The following is a 16,849-nucleotide window of genomic DNA, read 5'->3' as shown; positions in this document are numbered from 1 at the left end:
CAGGACCAGGAGCCGTTTCCAAAATTGATGAAAATATGTATTCTTTTAAATTATTTGTTAAACGTTACCTTTTATTTATACATACGGTAGTTTAATTTGTACAGTTTACATTTTGAGCACTCTTATATTAAATCACTCATACCTTGGATAAATCTGTCATATGTAGTTGTTGTAGTTCATGTTTAATACTATTTTCATGCCGTTAAATGTCAAAAATTGAAAAATGTTAGGAAGGGGAGAATTAAATTATTTTTATAAAAAAAATACTTAAGAAAAACCATCTATAATGACAATGCAGAGCTGCCAACCTGTCACTTTCAAAAAACTATTACCGGTATTCAGCTTGAAAAAGCATATTTTAGGTGAAAATTTTTTTTTTGCCTGTTTAACGGGTTTGTTATTTAGACCTGTCACTTAAAAAAAATTATTAAAAAATAAAAAATAATAATAATAAAAAAAAATTAATAAAAGATTTGTTAAATATATTTACCTATTTGATCAAAAAAATCCATTATTTAAAACATCACAGAATTTTAGTCAATGAGTACGAGGGCCGCTGAATCAAGGCAAGTCTGGAGTTGCAATCAACTTTGTACATAAAGTCAATGCATCAGCAGGTCCGGTGTTCTGTTTTTCATTTGGCTTTTTGAAGATACCATTACATCCGAAGGGCATGCGATAGGCAAAAAAACTGGCAACAAAATCGCTGATTTCTTGATTTTTAGCGCTATTTTGATGAAACTGTTTCTTAAACCTGGGCTAAACCCCCGTGAGCTTTGGAAATATGACTCCGATTCCGCATTTTTGACGGCAAAATTTGGCTTTTGGGATGGATTTTTGGAAGTTACATCGAGACTTTCTTATACTGACACTGTGTGTGTAGTGCAGTACAGCACTGATGTCATTTGTGTGTGTATGCATGGCTTGGGGAAATGCGCTCGTCTTAGCTTTGAGTGGTGTACATCCCCTGTATTGTGTGCTCCGTACTCCGCTAGGAGTAGGAGATAGCGGCCGCTCGTATTAGTGCTGCAATTGTTTCTGGGCGATTTTAATTAGGATTCTCATTATGTAATGATTTGTTAGGGTTCATTCAGTCCATGTTTAACTCGTACCGTATCAAGTAAGTTTTTGTCACATTTGTGAACATTTAGTGCTAGACATGTGGAAGTTTATGAAACAGAAAATGTTAATTCTCCCAGACCGGGCGCCAGAAATAAAAATGAACCGGCGCCCGGTACTCATTTTCCCCGTCTTACCGGGCGCCAAAAGTCAGGGACCGTAGGGTAAAAATCGCCCGGCGCCCGGTTAATAAAAGGCTTGTACATGTAGATCAACCAGGTCGCCAGTTTACTCCAATCAACGGCACACAATCTGTACTGCAAAACATGAAAGATCACATTTATTTCACCCCCATTTTCTCTTCACATACCTCATTTATTCTCTCTTAATCTTCTCTCCCCCCCCCCCCCGCTCTCTCTCTCTCTCTCTCTCTCTCTCTCTCTCTCTCTCCTATCTCTCTCAGTATCTCTTTTTACAGATGGTGCATTATGTGTATCACACGCATAATCCAGTGAGGCTAAAACTTTCAATATCACCTCCCAATACAGTGTATCGTGAAAACATTATAGCACAAATTCCCAAAGGAGGTTTAAATTTAACCCATGGTTTAATTTACATAACACATGGTCTAAAAAATAGGCGCAAAATAAGGGCGACACAGTCAGAGGTCCAATATTAGACGCGCGCAAGGCAAGTTATGCTTATTTTGCACAATTGTTTCACTATGGGTAATGTAAATGAGAGTTTAAACCATGAGTTTAGTTAAACCTCCTTTGTGAATTCGAGCCAAAGGGTACACATGTGCACCAGTCATTTGTTACTTTCTCACAAACACCATCATATCGTCACTTAACAAGCATGAATCATAGGATCTTATTACATTGCATTTATTCTGGAAGTATTTCAGTGACAGTTCTTCCAAACAGGGGGCAGTAAACAGTAACAAGCCAATCTGATTCTTACAAACATATCCAGGGCCCTTACACGTATTTCACAAGGCTTGGTATGAATATCAGTGCTACAATTTTATAAATACGGACTTTTAGATTTACTCGACAAGAGCGTGGACTGCCGCGTGTGACATTGTGTGAAGATACTGGGCCGTGCCCGGCAGCGCCTTAAAAGGACATCACATTACCTTAAAAGGATGTCACACGTGGCAGTCCACGTTCTCGCCGTGTAAATCTAAAAGTCCCTAATGATGCGGTCACAACCTTCAGTATCAAATGCAACAATTAATTGCAATTTGTAATTGTTAACAAGTTTTTTTACACAAGTGTCCAGGAACACATACATATTATCCCTTTTCAAGAAGATCATTTTATCTGTGATTGATAAACAAGGGAATCACAAACATAGCTGTAGAGCTGTACACGTCATGTAACAAAAAATTAAAACATGATTGGTACAGGATTTATGAAATTCAAAAATATTTATAACTTTCTTATGGATCTGATTTACCATTTCAAACTGTCTACCATCTGTCGCTCTTCTGAATTGCCCTTTAAGTAATGATGCTATTTTTTCTGTTTTCATACAAATGAACACAAAGGCTGGATTTACCTATAAGTATTGAATTTTTTTTCTTTGGTTTCCATAGATTTAGCATAGAGGTGAGATGTATATACTGTATTGAGCTAGTACAGTATTAATGACCTTCATGATTTCTTTGTAAATTCCACAAGACTTACTTGTTACATCCATCTTATTCAAATAACCTGACATACCATTACTAATGATTACTAATGAAATAGACATGTAAGAGTTAATTTTTTGCCATTTCCTCTTGACCCTCGTCAAATCGGTGACTCTATTGTCATTCTAAAGCCCACCACACACTATATGTTCCTTCTGCAATATGATCCTAAAAGAAGTCGCAGTTGCATTGGATATAGATAGAAATATAATTAAATATCACCTTCCAGATCGAGTTTCTGAGAAATGAAATGAATGTCAAATTTCCAAATTTTAGTCAATTTATGCCTTCTAGGTGGCGCCAAAGCCAAATCCATTTAAAATCGTAGACAATCATAAAACTGAAATGAAGTTGCTACGATTCTGAGCTGAGATGAGCTTGGAGTCTGTAGACATTGTTCTTCTATTGTTGATATAGTTGCATGTATTCTGAAACTTGATTATTACATGTAATAAATTATTACATGTAATATTTTACACCTTTAATTGCTACTGTGAATTCTTTCAAAAATGGAACCTGGTCAGGTCATAGAGTGTGTGCTGGGCTCAACTAATAGCAGTTGGGTGCCACCTTTTAATGACGTTTTCTTGATATATTTTGTTCCAGAATTCACAACAGTATCAGAACGAGCTGTAATGATAAACGGTGTTAACTTGAGTTGTAGTTACTACTGGGACATCGTTTTGTATTATAGCAACTTCTCATGAGTAAAAATGGCATCAAAATAACTAACAGATGAGTTGAAGCACATTTGTATCAACATTCAGTTGCAGATTGTGTACATGTAGTATTGGCTATTGGCAATCACAAGGAATCAGATTTTGTGAATAAACAAATTTTCTGCATTTAAAGGTGGTGAAGCATGACGAGACGACATGTCTTTCCCTCGGCCTGACTCGGGACCAATCGGTTGTAATACAACTACGGACGACGTGCCGCAGTATTCACGTGCGTGCAACATACGCGAAACCGAAGCATGAGGAGAACTTTGGTCTGTTTCGCGAACACTAGAGCATGCTGACCGTTAATCAAGTCCATTCTTTTACGTGCAGTTGTCCAAAAGAAGTCGTAGATGGCGTTAACCAGTATTTGCCATGCTACACCCCCTTTAAAAAGTAAAATTCATGACAAAACCATCAGATTAAAACCCTCATGCTGAACGATCTTGGTCTGAGTAACTTGTAGCAGATGTTTGCATTCAAAGGGGCATCAAGTGAAATTGCAGCAACTTTGTGCATTTACAAGTAAATATGACACCATTTTGTTCAATGTGACTGCCAAAATATGACATCAAATTATAAGCAGCAGCAGCACCCAAGTTTATACACAATGTGTGCACAATAACAATGTTATTGACTATCGCACTGTGGGTTGTAGCACTTGCATGTCCGTATTCTCCAGGGCATTATAATGTGCTGTAGCGATTGCGCAAATATTTCATTCGTTGGCCGAGGGACTGCTTGCAGAGAGACCACATTTGCTTGCAAAACTTGACGTTCTTCCCTTGACAAAACATATTCATCACTGCATCTGCAATTTGAAGAAAACGGAGGGAACCTAGATTAGAGTGACCAAGCACAGATATCAAACTTTGGCAATGAACATTTGTAGGTAACAGGCTGACTGTGTCATAAACTTCGTCAATCTTTTGTGCCGGATGAAAAATTACAAATTCATCATTCCAAAATATGATAACAGATAATACTGGTCTTAACTACAGCTACGTCAGTATTCATCAATTTCAGATTTATTCTTTTGTTTACATGCATGAATAACTAATTTTTCGCATTTTTATTGAAACAATCTACAACACTAAATAATACTTGCTTGTTCTTTCCATTAAAAAAACAAAATCAATGAAAGTGTTATAAATCCAATGGATCATTAAGAAATACCTAAAGATTGGTATGTTGCAAAAGTTCTTCAAGAAACAAAGTACAGTACACAGATGTATTTGATACTGTTTTTGTTGTTTTACTATTAAACCTGGGGGCGGGGGGGTGTTTCATAAAGCTGTTCGTAAAGTTACGAAAACAAGTTGTATATGAAAAGCCAAATGGATGCTCAATCATTATTAACTGCATTATCTTAAGTTGAGCTGTGCAGATGTAGATTAACATTCTTATTATTACATACAATTTTAATGCAAAGTATATTTTTTAACATAATTTAATTGAGGTTATTGGAAGTAACCTTAATTGGAAGTATCAGGAAAAACTTTGGGCATCCTATCTGGCACTTCATATACAAGTCATTTGTAAAGTCATGCGTAACTTTACAAACAGCTTTATGAAACACCCCCCAGGTAAGACATAGGTAATTAAAAGTAGTATGAAAAAGAGGGCCTTATTGCTTCTTTTTTTTTTCTTCATTAACCAGTATTTTTCTTTTCTTATACATTGCTAAATCAAAAATCATTGTTAATTGCGACCAAAGACATGGTGAAACGTACTTTCAATTTTCTTGACCAAAACAGGATCCAGTTCTGTAAGGTCTTTGCTTTTCCCAGACGACCTGAAAGTGCTCTTGATGAGGATGCTGTCCCCAAAGAGGGCCTGGGCCAACGCCCTAGACAGGGATGTGGCCCCGTCTACAGCAGAGCGGGCCTGACTCCAATTCCGCTGCGCCAGAACGTCCGCAATAATACCTGAAATGTGGGGATCATACATTATAATTCATCGAATTTCTCATAGGAACATGGGAATACTCTAGAAGATCGAAGATACAATTAACTGAATTATTCATACCCTTATCAAGTTTTTGTGATCTTTTTTAGCATGTGAAAAAAGTGATTCATCCTGATTTATATTCCATGAGAATGTGACATGTTAAAGCTTACATATTATAGTTTTCAATAAAGACCCTGATTCAACCAATCCACCTTTCATTCTTGAGTTACAAAAAACACCCCCCCCCAAAAAAAAAAACAAAAAAAAAAAAAAAAAAAAAAATCAAATTTGCAACGGGTATGAATAATTTAGTTGTTCACCGTACATCTCAATATAGCCTTCTTTAATAGCACACAAGAATATACTTTGTTCAGATCATCAGATGTGACACAGAAAAACTGTGGCGTTTAAATAAAAGAAATTAATGACGATGTAAAATGCAATAAATTTCACATTTCTGTTTCTTATAACACAGAGCTCACTGAATACTTGCAAGACCTTTGTTGCGCCCAGTTGCCAATAATTTACACATTTAAAGAATGTAGCAGCTTTTTGGGAGTGGTTCATCATGTCATATATCTTAACGAGGTAATGGTTCAAATTGACAGAAAAAGTTGCACTCATGAATGTTAAGTAACAGTTCATCATGCTATTATATTCAGGAAAAAATATTTTTCTTTTTGTGTCAAACAGGGTAAATCCTGTATATACAGATTTTCAGCCATTGGGCCCTGGTTAACAGGAAAACTGTCGTGGCTCAGGCTTAAAGTAACTCAGTAACATTGCCTCAAATTCTGAAACAAAATCCTGGATTTAGCTCATAATCTAATCATAATTATCAACCTTCAGGTCAGTCAGGAATCCCATGACTTTTACAAGCCGATCGTCTGTCTGATTATCAAGATATTTATGATTGGAATTCGATTTTTTTTTTTCCTAACGGTTTTTATAACACGACAGTCTATTGGGGAATATGAGCATGGTAAAACCGGTTACTCAAAGATTTTTAGTTACTTTTTGGAGCCTTGGAGGCACTTCATGATCATTTTGAAGCGCAATTTTTGTAGGTCTTCAATATTATACCACATCACAGACACTGATAACACGTAGGGGCATACATCTCAGATTTAACATCGATAAACGATGCCTTTAATCTCACTATTGATACAATATTTCTCACAACTAGAATGCAGCATATCAAACAAACATTTTAAAAATAAAAGACAAGATTTAATACTTACCGTCAGCTTGCGTATCCATGTCAGGATTAAACTGTGCAGTACCGGTCCCTTGCCCTTGCCCTTGTCCACTACTGCCATTGGGACTGAAGCAGTTGCCAGCCTGCCAGGGAAGTTTCTGATTCCACTGCATCGCGGGACTGCCTTGCGTGGAATGAGACTGACTTTGAGAGCTATTGGAGTATTGCGATCCAAAATGAAGAGGGTTTGGACCAGCATTGTTGGGCACTGATCGCGGAATGACATTGTGGGGCTTCAAAGAACCTAGGTTTGAGATACTTGAAGCCATGGTGGGTGGAGGACCAGTGTGATGGTTGTTACCATCACGGAGACCTTTTTTACTGAGTTTCACGCAAGTGTTCAATGCGCGAACATCACTCGTGCAATTGACTGTTCTTGGCAGATTAGAATCTGTGTGTCCATTCAGTGTGGAATTCTTCAAATTGGCAGTTCTTCTTCCAAAATTATTTGTTTGTGGGTGTGGGTCAATGGAATGTGGTTGGGGATGGAAGCTGTGAGGATCAAAACTCTGTTGCAGTCTTTGGATGTGACTCTGATGCATTTCAGAAAGGTTGGTACTGGAGTGGTGTGACTGGCCTGGCATACCCTTGTGCTGTGTGTGCCCATTCTGGCCAAGAACATGAGGTACTTCATTCTGAACTCCCAATTGGATGGCACCATCATGTTGAGCCAGCCTCCCGGGAAACTGTTGCACAAATCGTCTCTTGGTGACACGAACATAATTATCGACAGAACGTCCTTGAGATTTGTGGACACCCGAGAAGGGAAGTTCTGTCCTTCCTCCATCAAACTGACTCTCATCTCCTTGGAAATTGTTTCGTGAATTATCTACTTTCAGCCATCTATGTTGGTCCTTTAAAAGCTCATTTTCATTATGAAATACATCCTCAGCACTAGACCCGGTAACTGAAGTGAATATTTCCTGCAGAGATTGCATGTTTTCTGCATCTTGTTCGTGACTTAAACGAGCCCTCTCCTGCTGCTCCTGTGCACTTTGAACAGCGTCTATAGCCTCGGTTGAATACATAAACACTGGGTTATCGGACGTACTGGAATCATCAGATAGCACCACGAGATCCCGACCATGGGGAGCCATTTCTGGATGATTGTAAGAATTGCTTGGGCGCGAACTATCTGGCCATGAGTTAGTGTCGCAACTAAATTCAGATTTGATATGCACAATGACAGGGCCACTTGCATCTATTTGGTAGTTCCTCTCCTTGGCAATGGTTGCTGGTAAAGAATGCTCATCTGCCTCTAACGCAGAAGTGTCATTGGTCTCTTCATGAATGACTTCATTAGCTGCATGACTACTGGTTGTTTCTTGGACAACACTCTCAGGATTCTCTGTTTCGGTTGCGCCTGGTTCACCAGCATCTGGTGGGGACCTCAACCTAGAGAGATGGACATCCTCTTTTCCTTGTGCTATGTTTTCGTCAGCTTGATGCATGCTCACAGCATTTAGTGATGAATTATTGGGTGAATTATCAATATTCTGTTCATGATCATTCTCAACTCGGCCATTTTGGGGACAAGCTTCAGCACTGCTAGAGCCTACATTATGGTCATCAATAATATCACCATCATTGTCTGGACTGCTGTCAGTAGGTCTAGAATCCATCTGAAATCCAGAATCAGATAAAGGATTCTCCTCCTCTGCATTTTCATCTCCATCATGTTGCACTGGACCTTCACAGTGATCGCTTCGAGTACCGCAACCTTCAAGAGTCTGTTGGACTTCACAAGCTTCATTCAGACGAGCTGGATTCTCTACCAGTCTTTCATCCAATTCACTGTCTCCTTCTATCCTCCTCCTTTTTCCATTCACATACTCAGGGTCACCCCTCCATCTGTTGAAGCCATTTGCATGGTTAGACCTTGAGGCGCCTTCATATTGTGACACTACTTTCCTCCTGGCCCTACGGGGTGATCTTTGCAACCTGGGTGCATTGGACTTGTGGACCAGTTTGCCTAAAACTGCCAGCACATTTCCCAAAACACTTTCCAACTGCTGGATGCGGTGATGCATGGAACTCTGGAGAGAAAAGAGAACAGAATAATTGTTAAATCTTGAAATGAATTTCCATTTCTGCATTTCATGCATTTATTTGTACCTCTAACATTACAGTCACTCTCTTGATAGTGAATATGGCTGCTTCTTTTCAATTACTGTAGAAAAGTATACATGAGGGAAATTGCATGAGAAAAAAGGGGAATCGTGAAGACCATGCCTCTGGCACCATAAAAAATTGACTGAAATTCTAATTTCAATAAAATAATTCTCCTTTGATACTACATATTCATAAGCCATAGATTCAACTCTACAGCAAAGGTCTGTGCCCCTTGTATATGGAAATGACTGGTACATGATATATAATAAGTTTTCTTATGAACGTCAACTCTCACCTGATCATTCAATTTAGCGGATGCATCATGAAGCAACCTTTCCATATCACTAGTATCACCTATCCTTGAGCTTTCTGTAAAGTGATGATGGTCTGGGCCAGCATCATGGCCACCATCATATCCAAAGTTTGAATAATTATCAGAAAAATTGCTCCTTCTCCACCTACTTTCTCTTCGGCGTTGGCTTGGAGAAGGATAAAATGCACCATCATCATCGTCGTCGCCATCATCATCTTCAAAGCTCAAGTCGTCCAATCCATGTTCATTCAAGCCTGCAGACTCAAAGGAAATGTCAGAATGCCCATTGTAAGAGAAACCCGGATCCCTATTACTCCCTGGACAATGGGCCTTCTGTCTTCGATAAATGTATCTATGCGGCATCCCAGGAGGTTTATCATGTGAGCGCCCCCGCAAATTCTCGCAAGTTCTAGGTACAGATTGTTTCACTTGAATGTGAACACGTTCACATTCTTCATCAAATACACTATTCCTCTGAAAATGAGTCCTTGCATTCAAGACTTTGGGGGAACGCTCTCTATTGTCACGACTATCCGCATACCCAGTTCTAGAACATTCAGGTATACTTTCTGAGGTTGCTGTGGCTGGCGCAGTTGAATATTTTCTTTTCAAGGCATGGTTAACAGCAGCAGAGTAGGAGTTATTACGATTCTTTTTGGCAGGTCTTAGGAAGGTGCCACTGTGAGAATTGCCTCCACGGCCTACTGTTCTGCAGGAAGACTCCTGCAGCAATCCCACCTGCCCAGGACCAGGTTCGTCTGGTTGGTGCCTGCTCCGGACTTTCGAGGAACCCTGGTGAAAACACAATTAAAGAAGGTAATGTTAGAAGTGATATTGGTAATATTGATAAATTTTAAACAATGTATGGAGATAGAAACCCTTACATTGCTCAAAAACCTGTACAATACGGTGATCTACTAAACATGCAACAAAGATAATCTACAACACACAGGATGAAGGAGTGAAGAAAGTTCAAACTGAAGCACTTGTATATATGAGTACTTACATGTACAAGGCATTCTTTCTTAAATTTCTTCATATTGTCTTTTTCTTTAATTTTTTTAGCAGTAACTTATTTTCTTCAAACTGTCTCCCCACACCAGCACTTTCCCATTTGCATTACAACAGAATCTTTAAAAACTAAATTATGCGAGCATTTTCCTAAAATGCCCAAGATACACTCTGCAAAGATTGAATTCTTTCTTTAATTAATGCAAAGTGTTAGTGTAGGATATGGATGTTCATTTTCCCTTGGTGCATTTTTTAATTTTTTTCGGGGTGAGGGGGGGGGGGGGGTCTTTATCTGATAGTTTTCTTTAGTTAGCTTTGAAAGCTAAAATAGGCCATTATTTCCAGTCCTTCTGGAAAATTACGCTTTCCCCTCTTTATCATTGTTCTTTGGGGGAAGTCTATTTCTTGCTATCTTGACATTTTTATATTTCGCAATTGTGACATTTATCTCCATGGATGGAAAATTATGAGCTATTTCTAAGATAAGCAACAATTTCATCCATGAGAACCAGCCATAACAGGAGAAACAGCGGAAAGGTAAACCTAATTATATTCTAAACAAAAGTTTGATTTCCCAAGAATGAAAGGACTCCAGAGTGAACTCTATGGGTAGTTACTGTTGTTTTCTATCCCCAAGGTGTCTCGAAAATTCAAAAATTGGAAAATTACAGAAAATCAAATTTACAATGGTAGCAGGTTCTTGTACAGCCCTTGTGTCTGTCAAACTTGACACTCCTGGCGCTCCACAATTTAAAATCAATGCTAACTTTTACCAACACTCTGTATTACCTTCAAAAGTTTTTTCAATCACTTGGTAAAAAAGCTGGAGTTCTTTATCAAACCCTATATATTGGCATTTCCCTTCATCTCCAAAAGTAACAATTATTAGAAAATTAAGTCATCGCTTTCTTCTACTCCCACTCATTCTGAGTGCTGTTAATAGATCACAAGACAGTAAGAAGGTAGAACATGTTAGAAGTAAACATAAACATGGAGAAGAAATCATTTCTACATTATATATGCTGAGAACTACATGTAGAAACAAAGAGGTTCATTCTGATAATCAACGTCCACTGATGCACTTCGTCAAAACAATAGCGTCAAAGTGTGGATTGAAGTTCAAGGCCAGATTAGATAGGTCCATGGCAAGAATTGTACAAATACAAATTGTTTTTCATATTCCTTTTCCAGAAATTGTCCATGATAAGTGAAGATTAAATTACACAAATGCACTTTTTTTTCTTTTTGAAAATGTTCATATCAAGCTATTGGTGGTGCATTTGCAAAGGTATTGGTAAGATAGTTCATTTATTAAGCTCTTGATCGAGATAGAATTGAATGTTCTTTTATTCAGTTCTTTGAGAGTTTATGATCGAAGTACCAAGAGCGTTTTCAAAAAGTTCACTTAATGTGTTTCCACTAATGCAAGTCACACTCACGTCCAATCCAAAATGACATTCCATGGCACAACCTCCTGATATCGTCGATATCGTCAGGGGATCCAATCTTGAAACAAGAATGAAGCTGCTTCACCGAGACGACTCACAATTGCTGATGAACATAGTGTATGCTTCCACTTTGCAAAACATCTGAAGATCGCTTTTCATCACAACTGGTATTCACTAGGCCTATCGTACAGCTCCTCTCCGCCGCATTATCTGCATTACCAAGCCATTCCATAAATCACTATGGCACACTGTCGATGCAGATCGTCGTCAACTGCGCAGTTCTTGCCATTCCATACTCCCAACACACATACTGGCTTCCACTGTTTCCACAAAGTTGATTCCTGCATGTCTGACACTGTCGTCTGCTTCCAAAAAATTTCACCTGTCCAGTACTAACTTTACATATTGAATATTCATATACCTTGAAGGTTCTATTTATTATACATGACACAATTCATTTACCTACATGTATGAAATATTCATCCAATTATTATAATCTTTGACAATCAGATATCATATGTAGACATCTTAATAGATACTTTACAATTCATAGATAAACTGTTTTTTTTTAAATCTTCTCCTGCATGATATGACAGTGAATCTTCCCATCAAAATATTGCAGATTATGAATCAAATCCGCAATGCTCTTTTCCATCAATACAAATGTTATCATCATCACCATCATATTTCCAACCACTTCATTCGTTTAACACCAAAACACAACCACTCAAAGTGATTTCATATCAGCCAGACAGCCACTCATTTCAACCTCCTTGCAACTTGGCCTTAACCTTCAACCTTTGTAGATGCAGAAGTCAGAACTCAGAAATGAAAATAACTGTTTAATAATGAGAGTGAATACAAAGCTAACTTAATTTGCACTTTCTCTGGGGAGGAGAAACGTGATGCAGTACTTAACCTTTTTATTTAATTGGTATTGCAATAGTACAGGATTGAGTTATTTTTACTTTATACGATGTTAGGTATGAAATATGCAATACTGCAAAAAATGCAAATTTGTTCAATTTCTAGGAATCCACAAGATATCGAAAGAATGTACAAAGTGCAATTCCTAAAGCGTTTGTATGATGTGAGAACACTAAAAGGCAGAAGTTTTGACAAAACTGCAAGGAAATTCCAGTTATTTGATATATCTTTACATCATCACTTGTCACTCTTCCACTGTCCCTAGCTCTCTCCCTCTCTTCTCCTCTTTCTCTGCTTCTCCCCTTCTCTTTCAATCTACTTCTCGTACTCTCGAACCACCTTTCCGATCAATGACTGCACCCCACCCACCACCACTTACCTTAGCCTTGGCAAGAGCAATGTTCTCATGGTTGTTGCTCTTGATGAGGAAGTAGCGGGCATCTCTGAACAGGTACTTCATCTTGGCAGTCTGGTCACCTTCAAAGGATCAAGAAAAGGCACAGGAATTAATTCTTCCAATCCAGGAACGTCATAGGATTGAAACGGTCTTGATGATTTATTCCCTGGATACACTCTTTGTCAGTATGAAATCAGAGATGCCAACCTCTTGACACACAAAAAAACAGACTATTATCCTGAAAAATCAGATTTTGGAGAGAAAAATCAGATTTTCACGAAAACTCGACACCACCACTAGCCGGTTGGCCCCAGGCCAGTAAAATGTCAAAAAAATGTTTTACTGGTAAGAATGGTCAAGTAAAATGTTTGCTCTTTCATTAAAATTTATTGAGAAAATTATAAAACAATCAACATGATCCCATGTCAGATCAAACAAAACATTACCTCCTTTCATGTCGTTGACGGATGAAGATAACTTGGCTTTCTTGTTGCTGTCATCTGCTGGAATAAACATTCAGGAAAAGAAGATATTATATTACTTTCCCCTGATTTCAAATATTATGGACTGATATATTAAATAGCCAACTGTCCCATAACCTGCGGATTGACTTACAAGAAACAATGTAAAAAACGTTTCTAACATTCATCATAATACTAGGACCCGTTTCACAAAGCCTTTATTCAATGACAAATCGCAAAAATCAGAATCTGCTGATAACTAATCAGAGGCAAAGATTTTACTAGCTTATAACACAAACTGTCATTTGTCACTGATGACAAGTTTTGTGAAATGGGGCCCTAGACTCTCTTAATACTTCATCACTGTAGTCCACAGAGCTGTGAAATTCTTCTTCACTCACAAGAATTGATTTTATTATGCTCCAAATCATTTAGAGAAGACTTAAACATTGAACACTCTTTTATTTCTTCGTCAATTACAGTGAAATTGGGTCCTCCAACTGACCCCCTGATGGATGTTCCGCTTCAATTAATAAAAAAATATTCTCACCATCATCTTCAGAATCAGATATGTCCTCTCCCTCATACACAATTGGAGAAAATTGACGTTTTCTGTCTCTTCTAGACCTCTGCCTGCTGTCATGATCACTCTCAGCCTCATCTGCAAGAAATTTTAAAAAAGCATGGTACCAAATAAAAATAGAAAGATTCAACTCTTGAAAATGGTGACAAATCAGTCCAAAAGTTATGGGAAGCAATATTATATGGATTGTAACAATAACATTTTTTCTTTAATGATTTCTATAATATCTAATATAATTCTATAATTAAATGATAACTATAATAATGTGAATGCTAATTAATATGTAGAATGTTAGAGTTATAGAATGCAAATAGAAAATCAGCATTTAGTCCTTTACGCAATATCAACCAGAGACCAAAGACCAAAGACCAAACTTTTAACATGGTTATGTTCATAACTCCATTTATAAGTCATATTGCACCTACCATGGACTTGCCCTACTACCATATATTGGTATTAATGAATCAGTGCATAAGCATCAAAAGCTGTACAAGAGAAGATCTTCATAATCATAATCGGTGATTTAGTTTGCCTGCCCCATTCCTGGCAACTTGTAAATGCTCATGGGAAGCACAATAATTTTTTTTTTTAAATAATTGTTATCTTTTGTTTTTCTATGTAACTCTTTTGTATACACTTTGTTTTGCCGAATAAATAATAGTAATTTACCTATTTGACTCCCAGAGCTACTGGAGCTTGCTTCACTCCTCACGTCAAACGAGTCATTGAAATCGGGCGGCTCCATGTCTTCGTCGTCTCCGTTCGCGTCGCCCTCTACGATGTTGCTACCGTCCTCTTCGTCACCACCTTCTTCTTCTTCGTCCTCCTCTTCTTCTTCCTCTTCTTCTTGCTCTTCGTCTTCCTCCTCGTCGGCACCTTCTTTGCTGATCTCAACGTCTGGCACGGCTTCGGTGGATATCTCTGCAGAGTTGTCGATGTCTTTTATCTGGTCGTCTGAATTTGAAGATGAAAATCATGGTTAAAGGTAATACAAAGTTTTGGTATGGGGTCATGAATTTGGTTCAAATGAACATATTGGAAGCATATGCAATCCTACAACATTCAGTAATTGTTGTCGCGGTTCAAATCGAGTCTACAGTGATGAAATTGTAAATAATAAATTCTTTATGTTGTACAGCTCCCTCTCAAGGTCAAGATATCGAAAGCAAAAGTATTTTAGGGCCTAAATGTTCTAGTGCTTCTAATACATCCACATGGGAATCTAAATATATCAAATTTTAAAGAATCACTATCCAGCCAATTTTCTAAATTCCCCAAAACTTTGTATCACCTTTCCGAGTACACAGCTAAAATTGTTTGTTTAGGGGTCTCGATAGAGTAATGAAAACTTAAGGAAGATTTTTTCCTACATTTTAAGTCTTTAAATCAAGTGCTGCTTTACATTTGCTTCTATAACAGAATAAATACATTAATTTAGTTTGTCCCATATTACGCAAATGGGTACCTGATTTTCAGAAACTGGGACAAAGACAGAGTACTAAAAATATTCAGGGCTTTGTATCTTCTAAAGAAGAAAAAAGTCCAGCTAATATTACTATTATCAAACAAGTAAAATTGGATCAAAGATCTATGAAGTAGTAAATGCAATAAATTAGAACAGGGATTATCATGTATACATTGATATGTGATTCCTTTTTATCATTTATGAGTATAATATATCTACATGTAAATATATGAAATTGTAAAATGTGTTCTTACCTTCATTTGTTTCCATAGGAGTTTCAGTATTTTCTGGAGCCTTTTTGAAAATGGGACACACAACAGGAAAGAATGTAATTAACTACAACTAACACCAATACCACAAGTTTCTAAAAGACTGGACTAATCATTTGAAACAACTCAGAATTGGCTACAACTTGTTATATAAGACTATAATGAATTAGTTGCGTTTTCATTACCTGGTATAACAATAAAAGCTGATATTACTTAATGAGAAGATAATTTGTCATTACATAAATTTGCATGCCATTCGTGTAGCTTTGTAATCACTAATACTGAAGAAAATTGTTTCCTAAATTAGATAAGAAAGTGGTCAGCCAAGTAAAGTTTTTTTGAGACAGGATTTCAAGACTTCACAAACACACAGCACCAACAGGTATAAATGCTCTAATCTCACAAATGAAATAACATTTGGGAGAAATGATCAGGTCAAAATCTTAATATAAGAAGTTTTAAAAAAAAGTACCAATGTTTCTTCTTTCTCTGTAATAGCAGTCTCTTCCTGAGCCTTTGCACTTTCAACAGTTTCTGCTTTGGCCTTATCCACACTCTCTTCAGCAGGAGCTGCAGGTTTGGCTTTCCCAGAGGCCGGTGTTGGCTTCTTTACCACCTTCACTGGCTTCTTTTTAGCTGCTGATCCTGTAGTCCCAGCAGTGGACTTCCCTGCCGTGGGCTTGGCTGTGGCTTGTTTTGTTGCTGCTGCTCCTCCGGACTTAGCACTGGCTGGAGTCTTCTTGATGACCTTCTTGGTCTTGGTGACCGGTGTTGAGCTAGTGGTCGCTGACTTTGCAGGAGTCGTGGCTGTGGTAGCCGCTGTGGTGGCTGTGGTGGATGGGGTGGTTTTGGGGGGTTGTTCACTTGTGGTTTCAGTCTTTGGTGCTGGTTCTTCGCTGGTTGCCGGAGTTGGGGCTTGCTTTGTAGATTTGGCAGTGGCTGGGCTTGCTGGTTTTTTAACAGTCTTTGTCTGTGCTGTAGATTTTGTGGCTTTTGTGACTTTCTTGACTACTAAAAAAATAGAGAGATAGGGGATAATAGGCACATAGCTCTTCAGACAAAGATCTTAGTATGTCAACCATAAACATTCCAAATTACAAATGACACATCTAAGCCTTGTATTACCAAGAAGCAACATAGCATTTTGATAAGGTACCCATCTCAGTCGTAGCAATGCAGTT

The 16,849-nt window shown here is 37.9% G+C and overlaps 1 protein-coding gene across 6 annotated transcripts in view; it reads right to left on the bottom strand.

Annotated features, from left to right (window-relative positions):
• Positions 1-16,849, bottom strand: part of LOC577966 (YTH domain-containing protein 1) — a 28,925-nt gene that overhangs the window by 10,092 nt on the left and 1,984 nt on the right. For 3 of the 6 annotated variants that reach the window (XM_030996357.1, XM_030996356.1, XM_030996355.1), the window contains exons 3-8: positions 16,141-16,679; positions 15,654-15,693; positions 14,604-14,888; positions 13,902-14,012; positions 13,337-13,393; positions 12,873-12,970 (exon numbers count right to left, since the gene is read on the bottom strand). In XM_030996357.1, the coding sequence (XP_030852217.1) occupies positions 12,873-12,970; positions 13,337-13,393; positions 13,902-14,012; positions 14,604-14,888; positions 15,654-15,693; positions 16,141-16,679 (1,130 nt within the window). Of the gene's footprint in view, positions 1-2,359; positions 4,286-5,207; positions 5,403-6,665; positions 8,719-9,089; positions 9,900-12,872; positions 12,971-13,336; positions 13,394-13,901; positions 14,013-14,603; positions 14,889-15,653; positions 15,694-16,140; positions 16,680-16,849 lie in introns of those variants that run through there. The other 3 variants (XM_011682846.2, XM_011682847.2, XM_030996354.1) reach the window with 3 other exon arrangements.

Source organism: Strongylocentrotus purpuratus, unplaced genomic scaffold (genome assembly GCF_000002235.5).
Source record: "Strongylocentrotus purpuratus isolate Spur 01 unplaced genomic scaffold, Spur_5.0 spur5_scaffold_3, whole genome shotgun sequence".
Lineage (NCBI taxonomy): Eukaryota > Metazoa > Echinodermata > Echinoidea > Camarodonta > Strongylocentrotidae > Strongylocentrotus > Strongylocentrotus purpuratus.
This window is presented reverse-complemented; position numbering and strand designations above follow the sequence as displayed.